Source organism: Gadus chalcogrammus, chromosome 21, assembly GCF_026213295.1.
Source record: "Gadus chalcogrammus isolate NIFS_2021 chromosome 21, NIFS_Gcha_1.0, whole genome shotgun sequence".
Classification (NCBI taxonomy): Eukaryota; Metazoa; Chordata; class Actinopteri; order Gadiformes; family Gadidae; genus Gadus; species Gadus chalcogrammus.
Genome location: NC_079432.1, coordinates 11,951,564 through 11,972,361, shown reverse-complemented (window position 1 = coordinate 11,972,361; position 20,798 = coordinate 11,951,564). Strand labels below are relative to the sequence as shown.

The 20,798-nt window shown below is 47.2% G+C and overlaps 1 protein-coding gene across 3 annotated transcripts in view; it reads left to right on the top strand.

Moving 5' to 3' along the window:
* LOC130374575 (utrophin-like) overlaps nt 1-20,798 on the top strand; it is a 47,146-nt gene that overhangs the window by 5,559 nt on the left and 20,789 nt on the right. The window contains exons 1-8 of one of the 3 annotated variants that reach the window (XM_056581409.1): nt 2,336-2,481; nt 10,464-10,525; nt 11,170-11,262; nt 11,886-11,963; nt 14,445-14,537; nt 14,905-15,077; nt 17,276-17,391; nt 18,082-18,245. In XM_056581409.1, the coding sequence (XP_056437384.1) occupies nt 2,400-2,481; nt 10,464-10,525; nt 11,170-11,262; nt 11,886-11,963; nt 14,445-14,537; nt 14,905-15,077; nt 17,276-17,391; nt 18,082-18,245 (861 nt within the window). In that variant the 5' untranslated portion in view covers nt 2,336-2,399. Of the gene's footprint in view, nt 1-2,335; nt 2,482-4,166; nt 4,347-10,463; nt 10,526-11,169; nt 11,263-11,885; nt 11,964-14,444; nt 14,538-14,904; nt 15,078-17,275; nt 17,392-18,081; nt 18,246-20,798 lie in introns of those variants that run through there. The other 2 variants (XM_056581411.1, XM_056581410.1) reach the window with 2 other exon arrangements.

Below are 20,798 nucleotides of genomic sequence, written 5' to 3'. Positions count from 1 at the left end.
CAATCTGAGTTGTATGCGTTTGATAACATTGGGAAAACAGGATTGTCAATTGATTGTCACTGACCAAAAGTGTGCGTGTGTGTGTGTGTGTGTGTGTGTGTGTGTGTGTGTGTGTGCTGCGCGCCTCACTGACTTTTTCATGGGTGGGGTGCCTCCTCTGCCCGGAGCTGATGGAGTCCTGGGAGGTGGTGCTGGAAAGGGGAGTTCTACGGCAGGCTGGAATTGTAGGGGAGAAACCATTTCCCTGTGGTCAGTGTTTGTGTGTGTGACTTGGATTCCTTGGCTTATAGTTAGCTGTGGGTGTGTGTGCGTGTACGCAACTATGTGTGCCAACACACACGACATTTTAACTTGGAAGGCATCAGCAGAAAATGATCTGCCTTCTATACAAGCCTCCCGTTTAATTCCAATTGAAGTGAGTATATGTATTTATGTGTCCAGGTAAAGTTGTTACTACCTATCGCCTGTGACCTATTTAATGCGGTTAAAGTGACTGAAAACAGGCTCTCGCTCTCTCCCCCCTTTCTGCCGATAGTAAGCCTCCAACTACCCCACCCGTGGCTCACTGAGGAGAGCTTCATTCCACCTTCTGACTCTTTGCACGACACAAGCGGCTTTGCTAAAACAAAAACAGCTCCATTCCCCAAGCGCAGATTAACCCTTGAAATCTCCTGCGGCATTCCTTTGGTCCACTCCATGGTTCGCCGCCAATTGGCCCCATAATCAGATCTCCTATAGTTTGGGTTACACGTTTTTCAGAAGCTTGTGCCTGTTACCAAAGCGGATGTGTTTTGCTACTATGCGGCGCGATGGGTCAATGGAAACTTTGATGGTGTATATTAAGGAACTTGCTGCAGCGGTGGCATTTATTGTGGTTTTTCAAGACTCATCCTTCCATTATAGGGCTGTGGAATACTTATATTTGCCATTAATTACTTTTTAATTACATTTCTGGCCGGCACAAGTACTTTCGTTGGCCTGCAAGTACTGTGTGTGTGTGTGTGTGTGTGTGTGTGTGTGTGTGTGTGTGTGTGTGTGTGTGTGTGTGTGTGTGTGTGTGTGTGTGTGTGTGTGTGTGTGTGTGTGTGTGTGTGTGTGTGTGTGTGTGTGACTGCAAGAGAGGCAACACTGCATCAGGCAGACAGAGTGAGAGACACACAAACTTAAGAGGATACGGGAGAGTACGAGAGACCCATACAGGCAGAGAAGACAAACGGAGGCGGATGGAAGCGCAGAAAGAGAGATGAGGGAGGAAGACATGCAGGTTCTGGAGGAGCGAGGGAGTAAGAGAGAGAGACCTAGGCAATTATCCAGAGACCTACATGGAGATGGTGAGAGATGGAGAGACAAAGAGGGTGAGGGAGAGATGTGGGGAGAGTGGATGCCTAAAGCAGCGACGGGTGGAAACTTTAGTCGCGTCCTCTGGTTCCTCCAGCTGCCTCCAACCCTTCTTCTTCACTCCTCTCTCTGCTCTGGGGGCAGTACAGTAGGCTGCAAGGGTGCATGCATTTCATTCTCTGGGAATCGCTGGTTAATCTGGGTTAAGGGTTTGACCCGAGCCGGGCCGGACTTCCTGCCACCTCGACCGCAACAAGGAGAAGAATGAAAACAAAACGCGACACGTGAAACGAGACAGCGCAACAACAACCTCTTTCTCTCGCTTATCCATTGGGCTGCTTCCCTCTTTTCTATTCTTTCTTTTACCTTTCCCTCCCTCTTTTTCCCGTTGATCCTTTGATGTTCCTCCCTTTCTCTCTCTTCTAGCGGAGGGCTCTTCTCGTTCCTGCATTTTTCCTCTCCCCAACATCACTTCCTCCCACTCCCTTATTAATTTCACTTTATTATTGGCTTTATTTTGGACATATCTGCAGTTGTTTGGTTGTTTCAGGCTCACACACACACACACACACACACACAGACCACATTACTCCAGACCACACACTCACACATTACATACCACCTGTTACTTGGTGAGCCAATTGGTGTTTCCCATGTCCCCCTTCTCGCCCCCCTGCTAAGAGTCTCCAGAGGAAGAGTGTGTGTGTGTGTGTGTGTGTGTGTGTGTGTGTGTGTGTGTGTGTGTGTGTGTGTGTGTGTGTGTGTGTGTGTGTGTGTGTGTGTGTGTGTGTGTGTGTGTGTGTGTGTGTGTGTGTGTGTGTGTGTGAGATGTCACTGGAGTCATGCCAGCCCACAGCAGCCCAAGTAAACAATCCCAGCGTGCTCAGCAAATGTTCTCTAACCTCCACTTCCTCTTCTCTATACCCCCCCTCTCTTTTTCTCTCTCTTACCGTCACCTCCACCACTCTCTTCTCTTCCGCTTCCGGATTAGCTGCTGTCTTTCTTGATTTCTTCTTTATTTTTCATGTTATTAGCAAAAATAGCAGCATTCTAGCGTTGTCATGAATGCCAGTAAATGGCTGCCCTGGAAGAAGCGTGCCCTTTTCAAGAGGAAAGGAAGGCAGGCTTGTGGTCCACTGATGGGTGAGTGTTTCGAATTCAACCCATAGTGTTTGACGAAGATGTCTTATGCAATGGCAGGCAAAAGCCAACATTTGCGAATCAAGACGTACGTTTTCTTTAATTTGTTTAGGCTAGGGTTACTTGAAAGATCCAACACACTGCTCTAGAACTAATGTTCATGTTACAGTACCTCTTTCTCTGCTGCTCACATTTGAGCTGAACAGATGTAAGTGACCTTCCTGCATTCTTGGATTCGTCTTGCTTTTCCATCCCTGTGCTCTTATTATTTCTCATTTTCACCTTCAGTAGCTTCCTTTTACATTACTTGAAACCCTGCTTACCGCTAATGCTAGGATGGCATTTCAAACCAATTCAGTTTCTCTCTCTCTCTCTTTTTTTTTTGAGCACTCCAAAAACACTAGTCTCTGCTCATGGTGCGAGTCTTCTCTCGACCCTAAAGTCGTCTGTTTCCTTGTGTCAAATTTAAAACTTGATGATGTAATTCTGGTTATTATAAGGCCCGAGAGTGCAGCACTCCTTCTGAGTCACATTCATAATTGGCCGATACAACTGCACTGACAAGGGGAGCACTTCAGCCGAGAGTGGAGTATCTTCGTTTCGTTTTTCTATTCATGTTCCCGTTGTCCCTGACAATCCTCAATGGCACACTGCTCCGCGGTTCAAACTTCACAGGACTGCCGGTTCAGCGTATTTTTTTTTAATACATTTTTGCTTATTTTGTTCCCTTTCGACCTGAAATCCTATTCTTTCTTGCCTTCCCTTGTGTGGCCAAATGTGGTTAGTTAAGAAAATGTGCTTCCTGCTAGCTACGAGTCACTGATGGGGTCAGTGATGGGATTCTTTCACATGTTGTCGTTTTCTTTATGCACCAATGCTGTTTTGCAGTTCGGACAGCAGAATGTCAACACAATCTCAGACTCAGGAAGTGTGTGTGGGGGTTTAATTCTGCAGGTTAAAGCGAGGACATGCGCCTTCCCCTCCACTTGAACTCCTCCTAAACGCTGAGTGTGGAGCGTTGTTTCTGGGCAGGCGTGCGTACGTGAACCTTCTCCGGGTCTGTTTTGGGTTGCTGCCTCACGCCTTGCTCAGGGGCCTTGGCTCCTCTGGCTTTATATCTGATCCTCGGGAGGACAGTGTTGTGTCTTAGTGCCGTCTGTACATATTTGTGGTGTGTGTGTGTGTGTCTGTCTGTGTTTGGCAGTAAGAGGGAGGCAAGGTCCTCCATATTATCTATTTCTCTGTCTTTTTTTCTCTGTCTCGTCTGTTTTCTCTTTCCATCGTGGGAGGCCCTTCTTCCTTCTATGCCTGCTGCATGCTGGGATGGTGCTGAACAAAGTGTGTTTGTGTGCCTGAGGACCACCTCCTCCTCCTCCTGGCCCACAATGCATTCCGACTTCCCACCTCTGTCCTGTCCTGTTCTGACCCCCCCCCCCCCCCCCCCCCCCCCCCCCCCCCCCCCCCCCATCTCCTCACTTTCCTTCGCTCCTTGACGTCGACTGGAGGAGTCTCTCTCTCTCTGTCTCTCTGTCTCTGTCTCTCTCTCTCTCTCTCTCTCTCTCTCTCTCTCTCTCTCTCTCTCTCTCTCTCTCTCTCTCTCTCTCTCTCTCTCTCTCTCTCTCTCTCTCTCTCTCTCTCTCTCTCTCTCTCTCTCTCTCTCTCTCTCTCTCTCTGGAATTCTTGAGAAGCTGACTGACAGTGACTCAGAAGCACAAGGGAGGGCGAGAGGCACTCACTCTGAAGGGAGTAGGAATGTGAGAGACTACAGCTGATTTTCTTTTGGGATCTTCTCGTCCGACTCCTCGCGGTTCCGTTCCTCTTTCGCGCGGCGTGGGCAGAGATGGCAGAGCGTGGATTGATACTCCGAGGTAGGGACATCACAGAGGCGCTGCTGAACACAGCACAGAGCTTGTAGGAGCTGGGGGGGGGGGGGCGGGGGGGGGGGCCCGGGATTGTGTCACAGAGATTTGGTTGTCTCGGGTCGCAGATGAAGATGTGAAAAATGCAGGATCTTTAATTTGGTTTATGGTGTTCTGTAACTTACCGATTTGTATTATAATGATGTAGCTGAATACAAAGTGAGGAGACTCGAGTTCAGGGGCGGTTGTTTAATACCGGATTCTTTTTTTTTTTTATGTAAAAAAACGTAATGCTACAAGGTTTCTTTAGATTTGTAGAAATTGTAGCCGAAGACATTAGTAAAGGTTACCTGTAGCTTGCATACACAGAAATCGTTGCTGCAGCAGAACAGGATTGTAAATATCAAAGCCACACATTTGACAGTTGAAACGCTACTTGAAGAATACGGATAGAAAAAGTTGTAAACTAAAGCTGTAAACTACACAAAATTAAGCTTCATGTTGTTTGTCCTGCAGACACAATGTTTTGTTTGCTTTAAAAAAAAGAAAAACTCAATGTACCAAGATGATACAGAGCGTCCAGGCCGTGCAGATGATCTTTTGTCATTTGTGTTTGAACCAAACCCCCCCCCGGGCCTCTGACACTCATTCACAATTACACTGTTATACACACACACCCTTCCACTACAATTACAGTAACACACACAGCGCCAACCCTGGCTAGCCAGGCCTGGCTTCACACAGGGCCATTCAAAGAGCTCAGTGTGGATATCAGTTAATCTGCCCCAACGCAGCCATGCTTTTTTCCTACAAATTCCCCCAAAACCCGGGCTCCGAGGACGCGTTGTCAACGGGGCTTCTCGCGCCGGGGCAAGCTCGGGCAAGTGACCGCACGAGCCATAGCAGGCAGGAATGCCAGAGGAATTACGGGAATTCTGTGCGTCCCGCGTGGCACCACAGGAGTTGAACCGGGAGCCCCGTCTCGGCCCGGCGATGGGGAGCGAATACGTGTCGTGTGGCTGACGTGTCGCCGCGTGCAAGGAGCACGCTATTGTGTGTGAATGGTCTGCAGGAGGGATAGTGACAAAGGGTTTTGTGTGTGTGTGTGTGTGTGTGTGTGTGTGTGTGTGTGTGTGTGTGTGTGTGTGTGTGTGTGTGTGTGTGTGTGTGTGTGTGTGTGTGTGTGTGTGTGTGTGTGTGTGTGTGTGTGTGTGTGTGTACGAGAAGAGACTGCACTGACAGACAGCACTGCGAACAGCTGTTTTGCTCTGCTACTGCTCCGCAGTTCAACCAACAGACGGAGCTTACACACCAACGTTAGCTGCTGGGAACCGTCAACTTGTGCTTCTCAGTTCAGGAAACTCCTCGGTATGCTTTACGTCGGGGAGTTTACAAACCTCTTGAACGCGCATTTAAAAGAAAAAACAGCGCTTCCCCAGCGATATGAACACAAAACATCCTACGCTCCGTCGGGCTGTTGTGGTCAACGCGGTAGACAGTTGGGTTTGGGGTCAACACTGTTTGTTCCAAAACGACACCACCAGCGCTGATGTTTACTTGTCTCACACACACACACACACAATCTGTGTGGTCACCGTCTGTCCCCACACCTGTGAGCCTGTGGAGGGTAGAGTTGTGTGTGGGAAACACTGTCCTGGTCTGGTTTAACGGGGTCGTATACATTTAAACACCACCATCCCTGCACTCCAGGCAAAAGTTCCTTTTTTAATGGCTTATTTTTATTTTCTGCTGGAATCTTCCCTTTCCCTTCCTTGTTCTAAGTTTGGGGTTTTCGTGGTGGCTGCCAAAACACACACGGCCTCCATTGCGTCATGAGGCTGCTTGGAGTGTGTCGGTTTTTTGAGGGAGGAACGGACATTCTGAAGTCTGAAGTCATGGAAAATGTGGACAATGGATGAGGGCCATTCAAATAACATGCAGGAAAATGAATGGAGAATATAGTCTCATCTTTAGCTGTGTCGGCCCAAAATCAATAAAGGTAGGGTAGGCAATTCCTTACGAAGAATATAATCTGTTAAAATTCTCTATCCCAACAGAAATCCATAATTCAAATTGCCAGTCTTATTTCTAACTTGGTTGGAGGAAGTCATGAAGGGGTTAGTGGTATTTATCGTTTTTTCTCCAAATCTCACTTTCTCTTGCTGGTTTCTCCAAATTGCCTACCCTGTCTTTATGGCAAATTCCTAGTTTATTTGACTTCTAACTGCAAATATCCTGAAGCCCTGATGATCTACATGGTGCGATTTGTTTGTTCGTGAGTCTATTTGCATTGCCGTGCATATCAGCATGTTGCTGATGGTGGGCGGCTGATAAAGTGTGTGTGCGTGTGCGAGAGAGAGACCAGCTGTCGAACTTCCTGTTTGACCTAACCCGTCCTCTCTGAGCGCAAGCCCCTCACTCAGGACCTGGTCAGTGCAAATAGCAGACTCTCCCTGCTGTTGCTAGGGTTACTGAATATATGCATATGCTTCGGTGTTCGTGCAGGTCAGCGGGTACTCGTGTGTGTGTGTGTGTGTGTGTGTGTGTGTGTGTGTGTGTGTGTGTGAACACGTGCATTGTGTTGCTTTTCGCTTGAACTATGTGGGCACATGGGGACTTTTGCGTGTAGTTTCTTCTTTTCTTTTATTATAAAGGCTGAAATGCTTTGATGAACTTCTGGCTCGGCTTGGCTCTCCTCTCTGTAATTGCAGGCCCCCTCCAACCAGACAGGATATCAAGTATATGACCATGCATCCCATAAAGGTCTTGTTTGGCTGTTTCTCAAAGTTAATAATTACTTCCCATTTCCTGTGTATGAGCTTGGGAGAGTTATTCACAGAACCACTTTGTTCACACCATTGGTCTGGGAAGTATTTTTGTTTATTTTACTTGTTTTCTTTTCATTGTAGTTTATTGCTTTTTTTCTAAGCTATTTTAATATGAACAGGTGATTGATTTAATTGGCTAGTTTTAGCAATGCATACCCAATACTGCACCCTTTTTAACCAAGCAATAGGATGTTGTTGATGAATGCATTTGCGTTCATAGTCGTTTGCTGAACATGCATCTTTATGGACTATTTATTTATAAGAAATAATTATACAAATATAACTGAACTTATCACATTCAGTTTAAGGACATTTATCAAAACCCACAAACAACCGACCGCAGAATCATTCATCCTATGGCAGTGGCAGGGTTTAGAAATTAGAAAGCGTTTTATAGCTTTTTAATGAGGTTTATAATAGACTTTTCAATGGGACTACCAGTATTCAAAAACAAAATGAGGGGAATAGGCCTAGTGGATGGGATTGCCGTTACAAATCCACCCTCCACCCTCCAAGCCTTCATCGATACAGCTAATGCCTATATCCAAAGCACTGCTCTTTTGATCCATGTGCCAGTAAGGCATTCTTGTGCTGGGGAGAAGATGGAGCAGCCAGGGTGGGGGGGCAGACGCCGGGCTGGGCTGGATCAGGGATGAATCGGGTTCATTGTCTCACAGAGGTGGCAGGTTGATGAGCCCAGGAGACCTAAGCCCACCGGCAACCTTGTGTGTTTGTGTGTGTGTGTGTGTGTGTGTCTCTCTCCCTCCCTTTCGCTTGCTCGCTCGCTCTTGTTCTCGCTCGCTCGCTCTCTCACTCTCGCTCTCTCTGAGAAAGACTGTAAGGGCCGCAGGCACCTGCTCGAGGTTATCCTCATCAAAGGGAAGTTTATATCCTGTTGAAAGATCACCAGTAATGGCCTTCTCTTTTTATGTTGCGGGCAGTTCTTCATTCTTGTTTTTAATGTCCTCTCTGACTCTGTCTCTCCGTTGAGACATGTCTTGGTCATGGTCCAACTGCTGTGTATCGGCTGACATGAGTAATTATGGGGAGGGGGCAGGGGCCCGCCCTGTCCCCTGGCTTGGCCCCTAACCTCTGTATGAGCAGCAACAATCATTTTAAAAACGACCCGGGCCCTGCACACGCGTCTTGTTGGCACCTCGACCTCCTGCTGAACCTCACTCCGGCTCTCCCCTGGATGCCTCCGCTCTTCGCTTCGTCTTTTCAGCGCAAAACCCTGCATGTGCTGTTTAGATGCTCTCCAGCTGTTGTAGAGAGTTCTGAGTCGTGAAAGCCTGGTGAACTCCTCCAAGGCTGGGTTAGATGAGGTGCAGGACTTGTACCGCGGCAGAGTGTGGCTGTTGTGTGGAGGACCCCGGTCAGAGGCATCATATTTACGTTTTTAGATCTACTTTTAAGTGTTGTTTTAGGGGTTTTCAACCCCCTCCCGTAGATCTATTATCTGACGGCTGCTCCTCTTTCCCCTCCTCCTCCCCCTCTCACCATCAGCCTGGCTGCATTCTTGTTTTTACACCCCTGCTTTCTCAGCCAGGAGAGAGAGAGAGTGACACGCCCACACACACACACAGCGCTCCTCAAACACACACACACACACACACACACACACACACACACACACACATACACACACACAGCGCTCCTCACACACACACACACACACACACAGTGCTCCTCAAACACACACACACACACACACACACACACACACACACACACACACACACACACACACACACACACACACACACACACACACACACACACACACACACACACACACACACAGAGCACTACACACACACACACACACACACACACAGAGAGCGCTCCACACACACACACAGAGCGCTCCACACACACACACACACACACACACACACACACACACACACACACACACACACACACACACACACACAGAGAGAGCGCTCCACACACACACAGCGGTCCACACACACACACAGCGCTCCTAAAACACCTCAGACAAAGACGATGATGACCTACAGGGCTGGTGATCATAACCCTTGACCTTGTGTTCTGGCCATGGGGCTTTGCACAGAGTTTGGTTGCAAAACAGTGGGTTGGTTACCCCAGACTCTGATTTATGTACACACACACACTTTGACCCTTGTCGATGGCCTTTTATTTTTCCCAGTTCAGGGTCATCATTATCAACCACATATTTCAACAAGTTCAGAGAAACTATATTTTTTGTTTTTTGAGTGTTAAGCAGTGGTATTTCTTCAGCCATAACTCCACATCAAGGCCCCAGGCTGCTGTAGCTCCTTCCATTTAAGGTTATGGTGGTTAGCGTCGGAAGGCTTGGCTTGATGGCTGCTCTTTAAAGTATTTTCCTCTGAATGGTCTCCCATAAATCTCCTATAAACAAAATGCATGAAAAAATAAATTGCAACTACATCTAGTATAAATGCAAATGAAACATTTTATTTCCTTAACGTTGTGCCATTTGAAATCAGTCGTAAATACAGTCCTGTTGTCCCATTATACGTTTTTTGACTGCTGTACGTGACCATGTATTTGACTTTTAATTTTTATTACATGCCAAAACCAATACTAGCTGATGGTTTCTGAGAATCATGATTATAAAAATGTACGATGCATCTGTGTGTGGTTGCGATCAAGTACACAACTCATTTTTCCTCCAATCTGGTGTGACTCAGAAAGAATACATTTGCATTGCATTCTGTGGAATAAAGGAATAGGCAAGGGCAGTTCTTCCATGGGCCTATGTTTACTCCGTGACATTAGCCCAGAGCCCTGTAGCAACCACAGCCTCACCCCTGACCCCGCTGTTTGTCAGTCAACATCAGTTTACAAGAGCACGAGATGCTGGGGGAGAACACCAAATAATTTAGGCTACGAGGATTGATCTGAGGGCTGTGCAAGAAAACCTTTTTCAAATCCTTTCTTTGAAAGCTGTAGCAGTTGTAATCGTTTATCTTTCAGATGCTCCAAACACATAAGACTTTGTCCTCATTCTAACCTCCAAGACTCTTAATGTCCTTTCTTTTTTTGATGTGCACCACTGACCATTTTAAGGTAATACTTTGGGACAAATACCAAAGCCTGAGCGGGTTCAGTCAAAATGACAGGTCTGAAATGGATTGTCCAAGCTTTGGGCTCGTCCACGTGTTGATGTTGTTCGTCGCGGTCTCAAATATTCAGAGGATATTTAGTTTATCTGCACTTTTCCTGTATGCTTCCATTGTATACTAATCTGTTTTCCTTTTCTTTGTTTTTTGTCTTTTTTTTTTTACAGATGAGCATGATTCTGTACAGAAGAAAACTTTCACCAAATGGCTGAATGCACAGTTCTCCAAGGTAATGTAAAATCCCCCAAAAATACTCTACTCTCAACCAGAGGAATAATTTGTCAGTAAAACAAACAAACATAGAAGCAGGCTACCACAACCTAACGCATACAAATGGGAATGGCTTGTTTTAATTTGAGGTTATAGTTGAGAGGGCTATTTTAGTCTGACCTTAAGTTTTGTTTATTGTGTTTGTAAGAGCTGTTCCCCCTTGAGATCACAGCTGTGGTGCCTGACCCTGTCTTCCCAGGCTTTGGAAGATATTCAAGAGATAGGATGCGTTCTTAAGTAGCATTTTTTTTTTTAAATTAGTTATAGTTATTACCATTATTTTTATTTTCGCCATCAAAATTGGTTTTACAATATGATAATGATTAGGATTTTACTTAGTATAGTATATTTGTAATATTTTGATGTTTGAAACAATTTGTGTTTCCAATTTGCACTTGTACACCTTGGTACACCTTCCTTGATGACGTAATCGTTTATGAGGGTTGTTGATGTATTTTGGAGGCAGGTTAAACAATATGGTGTCCTGTTAGGTTAATGGCTGTGGTATGGGGGCCTCTTTGAGATGGGGATTAAGTTGAAGATGAGATCATAAAGTTTAGATGTGGAAGACACACGCTATCAACCCTGTGGTTGTGTCCACAGGCTGGGAAGACGCCAATCAAAGACATGTTCTCCGACCTGAGAGATGGACGGAAGCTTCTGGACCTGCTGGAGGGACTCACAGGCACTGCCCTGGTCAGTGTGTGTGTGTGGACATTTGTGTGTGTCAAGATTCTATGGGTTGAGGCCTTTATTACTTACTTGGTGTGTTGTTGCTGCATATGAATCATGTAATATTTGAACAGAATACACACACACACACACACACACACACACACACACACACACACACACACACACACACACACACACACACACACACACACACACACACACACACACACACACACACACACACACACACACACACACACACCGGCTGCCGTGGGCTGGTTGTCAGCAGGGCTCTGCGTTGGCAGCCTGGCGCAGGGTAAATCTGCCCTTCTTTCCATGAGCACAATGACTGCCGCTGACAGTGTAATGGTGTAGGATAAGTGCACGGTGAGACGGGGCGCGCCGTGGGTAACGCGGCCTGAACAATGTCTTGCATAACATAATTGAACTCTTCATTCAGATTATAATAATTACGGTTAATATTAGTACCTACATTCACAAGGTGCGCTTATCCAAAGCGATCGACGTGTCGGAATCCTTCAGCCTGGAGCTCCCGGTTCCCCCGGTTCTCTGACTAGTGCTTGAAGTCTGACCCGCTGACCCAACCTCGCTCGTTCTCTTTCCTTCTCTTGTCTTTTCTTCAGACCAAAGAGCGAGGGTCCACCCGGGTACATGCCCTCAACAACGTCAACAAAGTGCTCCAGGTCTTGCATCAGAGCAACGTGAGTAACCCAATCCGTCCCGTGGTCACACCCTGGGGGCGGGGTTTTGTTTGGTTCCTCTACGCCTCCCCCTCTGACCCCTGACCCTGACTCGGGGGCCGAAGGAGCCACGCCACATCCGTGGCAGGCCACGCAGCCTTCCGGATCTGGTGTCGTTTCATCTCTGTGTGTGTGTGTCATCCTCCATGCCTGATCCCCAGAGGACACCAGCTTACCTCACTTGACCCCAGCCCCCGCCCCCCCCCCTCCCCAACACACACACAGAGACTCAGACACAGACACAAACGCACTCTCTTCCCCAAGAGTGAATAAGAAACCAGAAGCAGTCGGAGCCATAACAGAGCTGAGGCCGTGGTCTGGTCGCTTAACGTTGTCCTTGTCTTGTCTCCTCCACAATGAGAACTGCGTGTGGGTGGGCGTGTCTGGCTGTAAACTCAGCCTTATGGCGAGGCTGGGAGGTGTTGATGCACAGCCAAAGTGTGTTCGTCACTACCCCAGCTATTCAGTGCGGTAGTCTGAGCACAACCACCACCCATTCTCTTTCCATACAACGGCCAATCTTCCCGCCTCAGTAGCGGCAGGAGAGAGCGTTGCGGCAGAGATAGGAGGGGGTGGGGGGGGGGAAAGATTCCATGCGTGCGTGTTCAAAAATGGATAACCTCTCGCAGCCATGATGGCAGCCAGACACCAACGCTGCGGCATATCTGGCCTTGTAGACATGACATGGGGAGGGAGGGCGAGGTGGGCCGGGCGGGGTCGTTATCCGACCACTGAACCACTGAACCCGGTGGACATTCAAGGACAGGATAGGCTTTGAGAGAGCTCTTCTGCAGGGTCGTCGTGGGCCCGCAGCCGGTTCTTAAAGGTGACATATTATACCAGCAGGTGTGAGTGTCATTAGCCGTTGCAAGGTAGATCTTCAAAACGGCTTCTAACGGCTAATCACAGTCACACCTGGTGGTGTAAGACGTCACCTTTTAAAGAAAGCTTTTGCAGGCGTGACGTGTGCTAGCCACAGGTATGTGCTCTATCTGTGTTTTCGTGACTGTCTGGCTGCTGGCGTTTTGCCTGTGCATTCCTGAATGGGGGAAAGGGAGAGCTCAATAATTGTAGCTGGGATGGGTCAGCGAGAGGAGGGTCACTCTGCACTGCGAGCATGCGCTTGACCCACTCATATCCGACCCGCTCTCCCCTTTAATCCACTCCACAGTATTTACATGTAATCAGTGCATACTTGGCTGTGCGTCACACGGTTAGGTATAACACACACACACACACACACACACACACACACACACACACACACACACACACACACACACACACACACACACACACACTCACACTCACACTCACACTCACACTCACACACACCTAATTATAATAATGAGGATGATAATAAGCACTTGGGCTGTAGCCAATCAAAGGAAATCTTGGTTGGGGTAAAATCAGCCAACTCTTCAGCCAATCGATTGGTCGAAAAAAAGTACTCTGATGAATATGCCAGTTAACTCCTAGATAAATGTAATCGGCCACAGTGTACTCCCCACCAGCCTGCTCGCCTAAGGTTGCTAGTTTGATCCAAGGCTCCTCCTGGAGTGTCGAGGTGCCCCTGAGTGTCGAGGTGCCCCTGAGCAAGGCACCATACAAGGCTGTCGCCTTGTATGGTTAACACCGCCTTCGGTGTGTGAATATGTCCATGAATGGGTGAATATTAGGCAATATGGTAAAGTGCTTTGAGTGGCCACTGGTAAAAAGAAGCGCTATATAAATGCAGTCCATTTACCATTTATTTATAGCACCCCTCTATTTCAGACCCTTCATCATCACTGAAAAATCGGTCTGCATTTGTTCCTCCTGTCTGCGAAAATGATGGGTCAGGACGAGCTTTTTACTTATGAAAGGAACAGCAATTGTCTGAACAATGAGAGTTTGGTCGAACAAGTGCAAAGACCGACCAATCCATCACCGGCCGGAACTTGTCAGCCCTAATACGCAGTGTGTCTGATGGTTTGCGTGTGTTCAGGAGGAGCGAGTGAGAGGGGGAAGGTTGCGGCAATGCAAGGCTGTTATTATGAGTCTTATTATGTTCAGTTGAACCTGAACTCATCCACGCATTTTTCTTTTTTTTCTTCTTTTTACCATCATAAACCGTGTGTGTGTGCAAGTGTTTGTGTTATGTATAAAATTTGGGTGGAAGCTTATTTGATTCAATTCAATCCAATTTTATTTGTATAGCCCTTAATCAACGGTCAATTCTCAAAGGTCTTAACAGGCCAAATATTTATTTAATATTTATGACACTTATCCAAAGAATAATTATGGTTCTCCCTTTTGCCTTCCATCTCCCGTTATTGTGTGTGTGTGTGTGTGTGTGTGTGTGTGTGTGTGTGTGTGTGTGTGTGTGTGTGTGTGTGTGTGTGTGTGTGTGTGTGTGTGTGTGTGTGTGTGTGTGTGTGTGTGTGTGTGTGTGCACCTCAGGTGGACCTGGTCAACATCGGTGGGACTGACATAGTGGATGGAAACCGTAAGCTGACTCTGGGCCTCATCTGGAGCATAATCCTCCACTGGCAGGTGAGCACACACAGTCACAAAGCCCCTGTGGACGCGTTCCTGTGGGCACAACGCATACCTTCACCTTACAGCCTCTGAAGGAGCTTACCTGCTGGAGTGCTTTGACAAATGGTGACACAGGTTTCCTGGGCGACGAAAAAACATACTGTTTTCCCGTCTTTATACTGTTTCACACATCCGGCTTACGTTTCGTGTGTGTGTATTTTTTGTTTTGTGTGTGTGTGGCCTTCTCTACCTTTTATGTTCCCTGTGTGTGTGTGTGTGTGTGTGTGTGTGTGTGTGTGTGTGTGTGTGTGTGTGTGTGTGTGTGTGTGTGTGTGTGTGTGTGTGTGTGTGTGTGTGTGTGTGTGTGTGTGTGTGCTCGCAGGTGAAAGACATCATGAAGGACATCATGTCCAACCTGCAGCAGACCAACAGTGAGAAGATCCTGCTGAGCTGGGTGCGCCAGTGCAGCGCCGCGCGCGCAGACGTCAACGTGCTCAACTTCACCACCAGCTGGGCCGACGGCCTGGCCTTCAACGCCATCCTGCACCGCTTCAGGTCCGGGCTGGGGGATGGGAGGCCGGGGGGGCGGGGTGGTAGGGGGAGATGGGGCTGGACGCCGGTTGTTTTTGACCTTAGTGGGGTTGGGGTGTTGGGGTCTCTGGGATGTGGTTCTGTAATGCGAGGACAAGGAGCTTCGAGTTGGGTGTGCACGTGCATCAATGCGTGGTCAATTCCAATCGCAGTTTACACATTTGTGCAAAATGTGTTATTGCTCCGTTTTAATTTAATTTCATTCGGATCTGATGTGGCTGTTCGCTTTATCGCTTTTATCCAGAGCAACTTGCATTGAGCACAATGGACATTAGGGTAGTTGTTAGACTGTAGTGCATCAGGATGCCAATGGCACAGACCATGTCATTGTCAGATAAGTGCAGGCACATATAGCATGTTGTTTTGTTATGGGGGGGAGGGTTCAGTTTGAGTGTAAACCTTTTTATCCAACAATAGGTCAGCTATCAGTTTATCCCAGGCCTTAATTAAAGGTTGCTACATTTGATATGCCGCACTTTTACTGTGAGGAAAGTCACTCATCATAATTAACTGGGTGAATCATCCATACCCTGATACTGGATACATTGTCTAGAGTCCTTTATCTAACTGGAGGCCAATTGTTTTAAGAGCATATCTTTTTTCAAGTTCCCCTTGTCCTGTTCTTATTTGTGCAAAAGACACATTCAGTGTTTTACTGATTGTCTGTTAAGTCTTCTTCAGGAATGTTTCGTGCTGTACCGGACATATGTCATGACGCACTAATCTAAAACCTACTTTGATAGCCCTAGCCGGGAGTGAAAAGGGATACTGGGTCATTCACTATACATAAAGATAAAACATCACTTTCGCTCCCTCTTATCCACTTCCACAATTCTCAAGTCCTTTTTATTTTGTATGGCCTTTAAACGCATTTACAGCCTCAAAAGGCACCACATTATAAGACACCCCCAAACACTAAGACTTAAAATGGATAAACAAGAAGGAAAGACTCTGAGCAGGAACACAGAAGAGGGATCCAGCCTCACATGGATGGAAGGAGGGCCATAGCAAAGGTGCCGAATTGGCTGAGAAGTACCCTGATAAAAAAAGTAGCTATTTTTTTAAGACTCTGTTGGACACATGACTGCACAAGTCGATTGCAGCCACAACTAATTGCAGCTGTTGCAGTCGGATCACTCTACGGCTCTAAAGTTGGATACACACACAGGTTCTCTATCGCATGAACGCATAGAGAATGCTGTGGGAGACGAAGGTGTGGAATGCAGCAAAAGTCACTGGTTTGTGTGTGTGTGTGTGTGTGTGTGTGTGTGCGTGCCAAGAGAGCCTGGAATACACTGCTGTGTTTCTGGGGAAAGGTCACGTTAGCCATTGAAAGGGTCGGTGCGTACGCGGGATGTGTGTGTGTATGCACAACCTGACCCAACCCTGTTTCTCATGTCAAGTGTTTGTGAGAGAGCTTGTGTGTGTGTGAGAGAGCATGTGTGAGAGCATGTGGGCCTGTGTTGTGTGTATATTATGCTTCATATGAAGGCGCTGTTGCAGGACGAGAGTCAAGGTTCTGTGACCCCTTGTACACACACACACACACACATGCGTGCCGTTGTATCGCTCAAGACTCACCCCCCACTCCTCTGGGCACATCCAGGGCCGCCGAACATAATGGTCGTCCCTGTTACAGATCTGCTCTGCTGCAGGAATGTCGCAGATGTTGAAAATAGACCACAGGGGAAGCTCGACACCCGTGGAGCAGAGTACTCTTCCGAAGGGTTTCACGCAGAAAATGTGTTAGTTAAGGTGGTGGGGTTTGCCGTCAGACTGGGAGTGGGGGTGGGGGGGGGGGGTGCACTCTTTTAAAGGAGGACCAATTATGTTTATTTCCATGCAGGCTTTCAGACTGTTTTCCTGCAGCCTGATCTATAAACAGAGAGTGAATGGAGTTAAGCTTATTTTATAGTTTTGTATAATACTGTGGGAAACCCACCCCTGTTACCTCTGTTTCTTGCAGAGATACATTTATTCAAATAAATGTTTACCTTCACTATGTACTTTCACTATGATTCCATCGTTATCGTAAGGATCATGCAAGCAACACGTTGGCACCAGATGAGTTTTGCCCGTTCAAGTCCCGTGCCACCAACCTCCAGTGTGTTTTCTGCATGCTTGTTCAATAATAACGAACCCTTTGATGCGTGTGACCTCAGACCCAACGTGTTCAGCTGGGAGCAGGTGGTCCGCATGAGCCCCGTGGAGCGACTCGACCACGCCTTCACCGTCGCCAAAGACCAGCTGGCCGTGGACCGGCTCCTGGACCCAGAAGGTATCCGCTGAAATGTCTCCCGAGCACCTCGGGAACGTGGTTGTGCAGATTGTTTTTGGCGACGTTAAACAAGATCCTGGCGTGTTGACCGCTTCGAAACCTCGGTGCCACTTCATCACAACACTGGCCACGTTGTTTGAGTACATGCACACGCACCTATGTGTGTGTGTTTGTGTCTATTTGTGTGTGATGACGTGTGGTTTTCTCTGCTCTGTCATGACTTTGTATGTCACGAGAGTCAGGTGGAGTTTGACCCAGTCAATGTATTGGCTTAATTGATAGAACGGGCCTCAACCTGCCTGTGTCACACACACACACACACACACACACACACACACACACACACACACACACACACACACACACACACACACACACACACACACACACACACACACACACAGACACAGACACAGACACACACACACACACTAAAGAACACCCCTAACCCTCTACCATTAGGCCCCATATTTGATTATATTCGTAAATTTGCTTATTTTGTCATTTAACTTTTGTGGTATAATGGTGCTATTCTTGGCAAAAAAACGTAGACTTAAATTAGAATGATGGCTAGTCGACAGTCCTCCTCGAAGGGGACTTCCTTTCGAATGGGATTCTGGGTATAGAAGTTTGTCGTGCGGCCCTGAGGATGGCCCCTCTCTAACGGCCCCTCCGTCCTCTCTGTCCCAGACGTGGCGGTGCAGCTGCCCGACAAGAAGTCCATCATCATGTACGTGACGTCGCTGTTCGCCGTGCTGCCCCACGACGTCACCATGGAGGCCATCCGCGAGGTGGAGACCCTGCCCCGCCGCTACAAGAGCGAGGACGGCCCCCCCGCCGGCCTCAGCCCGCAGGTACACACACGCACAGAGGCACACAGTGGGTCTCATACACTCTTTAATCCCCTTTACATCTCTACCTCTTACCTAACTGCCTCACACACACACGTGGTATGTGAGGCAGTTTTACAAAACACACACCTTTAAAATAAATATGATTTGGTATTGTTCAGTTAATAAACCATTTTTTCATAATTATTCAGTATTTTCAGCCAAAATACTGAATAATTATGAAAAAAATGGTGTGGTTTTGTGAATCCCATGAAATGTTTTGAATGTATTGTTAATCTGTGTTGGCTACATTAACCCACTGTGGCTAAATCTTCCACTGTTTCCAGTTGGCCACTTTCTTGCTGTAATGCCTGTCTGTGTATAAAGTGGGGCTGGCACTCTGCTCAGCAACTGCGTGTTTATTGATCTGTTTATTACTGTTTGAATACGAGGTGGTCCACAAAAGTTCTTGATGACAATTTAGTGGTCCACGTAAGGTTAAAGGTTGAGACCCACTGTTGTAGAGCATACTGTTGCTTAATGTTGCAATAACCTTTTTATTTGTATTATAAACTTGCTTTCAACACCATATTTGTGTCCGGTCTTAACAAGGCTGTTGATGTTGTTGTTAAGGCCGTTTATAGCCGTGAAGATGACAAGTGTCATCTTGGGTGATAAACAGCAAAAGGCTCCTCCAACCAGTGATACATAAAACCCCATTTGGTCTGTGCTGTTCAAACCAGTCATGGTGCGAGTGTATTTTGACGAGTTCCTACTTAAAGTATGAGGAAATAAGGCAACGGAAGGTCAAATATGACTTGCTATACTTGTTACATTTTTTTATTAGATGTGTGGGTGTATGTGTGTGTGTGTGTTCTGGGTAAAATGAGTCATTCTCACCTTCCAAATGAGCCTGTAATATGAATGGCAGGCGACTGAGGAGTAGAAACCCCGGGATTCACTCTTCTGACATGCCCATGGGGCGCCCTTACACCCACACACTGTAACTGTAGCTGCAGCTGGAGTCAGCTTAAGGTTCAGTGGTTAAATACGGGCCAATGCAAACATTCCCGTTTTGCATACAACTGTACTCTCTGCACCTATTCAACTCCAATGCACAAATTTCGTGTTTGAATAGCCTGATACATTTGGGCATTATTCAATTCTTTCCAGGGATGTCATGATCTGTGAACCTGCTGCCACTTGTTGAAAACGTAGCTTTTGCACATCGGCCTGAGGATTATTAGCAGTAGAGCCCGATTTATCGGCGGGCCGATATTATCGGCCGATATTAGGCATTTTCCAAGCTATCGGTATCTGCATTTATAATGGCCGATTAATGAATGGTTTCATATATTCGCCATATATATCAGATTTTTAAATCACCAAATATTTGTATCGGTATCGGCCTTAAAAATCCTTTATCGGTCGGGCTCTACTTAGCAGGCTCCGCCAGATGTTAGCATACCCCCCTCAAACACACGTGCACCCGTGGAGAATAGCTAGTTCGAATACTCACTTTCCAGAGATGTTTCCATGGCGAGTGTCGGTATGTCCCCAAAACACCTCTACCGTTTTTTCTCTTTCTCAATCTCTTTTTCCTTCTCCTTTCTCTCCGTCTCTCTCCCTTTCCAAATGCCCGCTTGCAAATGCTTCACACGCCGTTTGGAAAGCCGATTGGAAAAAGTCTGTGTGAGACGGCGCTCTCTGATTGGTCCAACAAGGATTTGATTTTCCTGGCGCACTTCCTCTTCCCCCACTAGGAAGTGATGCGTAATGCTTGTGGTAGCGAGATGGAAATGGGGAGTGGAGGGAGGGGTGTGGTGGGCGCGGGGAGTGGATGGGATTCATGAAGGCTTTCTTTGTTGTTAACAACAGTAGGGCACGGTCCCCACGCGGGCAGATGGGCCTACTGCTGGGACGGTCACTTCTTCAAGTCATCGACAACCGGATCCACTTTTTTTCATACAGTAACCACAACCTTATCATAGAGGGATTCATACACTAGACACCTAGCGAATGCCTTATGGAATATGGAAACTGTCAGTTATATTAATACACATCTCAGCTAATAAACCCAGCCTTGGATAGAGTCTGTGCAGCCATGGTCTGACCCCCCGCCCTCACTGATATTATATAGTCTACCTCCTCAAACTCTGAAACACAGTAGTTTCTGTCAGCTGCACCGACGCCGTAATGTGAGCGGACGTGTAGACGGACGAATGGATGGCGATCATTCGCTGCTTGCTGCCGTTTGGCCTGCATGTGAAGAAGAGTTCATTTATACCAGACTTCTGGTACTTGTAGAACGTCGGAACGTTGTTTTGGAATGAACAATGTGGTTTGGTGCTCATCATGCTACGTTTTATTTATGTCTGTTTTGTGAGTGAGTGATGCTGCGATTCTGGTTTTACCAGCCATTTACCAGAATACCAAAACAGTTGATTGCTCGGTCTCAGTCGTTCTTGTCCAACCCTCCTCTAATCCTTCACATGACTCCCTTCTCCTGTTGATTCTCTCCTTCATACTGCCCTCTCCCCTTGCAGCAAACGCTCTTTGACAAAAGCCTGTACAAAC